The sequence below is a fragment of the Perkinsus marinus genome (assembly GCF_000006405.1).
Source record: "Perkinsus marinus ATCC 50983 genomic scaffold scf_1104296967444, whole genome shotgun sequence".
NCBI lineage: Eukaryota > Perkinsozoa > Perkinsida > Perkinsidae > Perkinsus > Perkinsus marinus.
Genome location: NW_003203545.1, coordinates 1 through 1,650, shown reverse-complemented (window position 1 = coordinate 1,650; position 1,650 = coordinate 1). Strand labels below are relative to the sequence as shown.

Below are 1,650 nucleotides of genomic sequence, written 5' to 3'. Positions count from 1 at the left end.
GATAAAGACTTCGAGTTGTCCGGGGGAGTATCAGCGCTTCTCGTGTTGACATAACTCTTCTCGGTAGTAGTGATAGCACTATAAGCATACCGAGCGGCTTTGTGGCGTCGCCTTCGACGTTTGCGAGCCTCCTGGGAGCGGCAACCTTTAGTCATGGGCGGTCAAATAGCCGACCCCAACAAGGAGAAAATAAACTGGCAGGTTACCAGTCGATCCTGAAACCATGCCCCAAGAAGCTCACTACCCAGCGCAACCAGAACAAATTCACAGAAACAGACTCTCGGGGGCTTCATCAAAAAAAATCATTGAGGAGCAACCATTCGCAGTTGAACCTCATCATCTACCTCTGAGATAAGATGATCACGCGCTGTCAACGACTTCAACGTGACGTTGAAGACATATACTCATAATCAGGTGGTCTTCCTCTTCTTATTCTCATCAGCCACATCACTCTTATGCTGTGAGGGACCAAATGGGCATTTACGGATCTTCAGCAACTGACACTGACTCCGACTGTAAGGGCAGGATCCTGTAGATGAGTAATCCGATCTTGAAGGCTCGTTATGGTCAGAACGACCATGACCTCTACCTCTTCCTTTGCCCGGAAAGCGACGATCAGAGATAGAGTCCCCAAATCTACCCATAGGGGTGGAACTATAGGCCTGGACTAGCAGTTCACTGTTAGTCCCCTTCAATAACGTCTTCGCTACCGCCTCACCATAGCTGATACCCTTCTTTTCTGCCAAACGACGGGCCAATGAGGACAAGCGTTGGCGGAAACCTTCATCATAACTAATACTAGCACCAACACTATGGGATGTTGCTATGCGAGCGAGGGTGATAATGTATTCAGCCAGAATATTGCCCACCGAAGCGGAAGAATTCACTTCCACCATCGCCGCCCACGGTACGAGACATAGTAGAAGTTCGGGGAAAGAACGTGGCTTCTTACCCGAAGAGCTCGTCGGAGGAATGAACACTATCTTCCCCTCGCTGTCAATCGTGGGAACCTTGTCGGACGACGCCGCTGATGGCTCACCGTTGACGAGAGCGACCTTAAACTCCTTGTAGGCAGCAATATCATTATGGGCAAGCTTCAGCATACCACCATCCGGTAAGAGCGATGCCGATGGCATACCACCATATCTTGCAGAAAAACGAGCAGAATAGTCTTTCAGCGAGGCTTCCTGCGAGCTGGATGTACTCTTGAGAGAAGACTTCGCACAAGCCTCCTTGATGAGAGATCTCACTTTCATTGCCTTCACAAGCCGTGATTGCTCAGCATCATCAGTCTCCTTAGCCGCCGCAGGGAATAATGAGTTGACCAAAGAGGTCAATAGTGGATCGTCTGACGCAAGACCAACGAGATCTCTCTGATTAGTGATCTCCATAGCAATGAGTCTCTCCACCACAGCGTCCAGAAGAACCTCTGGATAGTCAGAAGGCAGAAGCTGTTTAACTTCGTCATGAGTGGCGTTATTCATATTGGATTGGAGGAGGGAAAAGGAACAACTGAGCTTCCCAGGAATCACAAACCTCCTCTAATGGGACAATCTAGTCCTCTAATGTGTTCAAACCTCAGCGAAAATCAGCTATTAGCCATGAGCCAAGCTTAACAGGCTAGCATTCTAATTGTGAGGCGACACCAAA

The 1,650-nt window shown here is 49.0% G+C and overlaps 1 protein-coding gene across 1 annotated transcript; it reads right to left on the bottom strand.

Annotated features, from left to right (window-relative positions):
* Positions 1-410: 410 nt before the first annotated feature.
* Pmar_PMAR004924 (hypothetical protein) lies at positions 411-1,484 on the bottom strand (the record flags this gene model as incomplete). Its single annotated transcript, XM_002768700.1, has 1 exon — positions 411-1,484. The coding sequence occupies one exon, from the start codon at positions 1,482-1,484 to the stop codon at positions 411-413; it is 1,074 nt and encodes a 357-aa protein (XP_002768746.1).
* Positions 1,485-1,650: the final 166 nt, after the last annotated feature.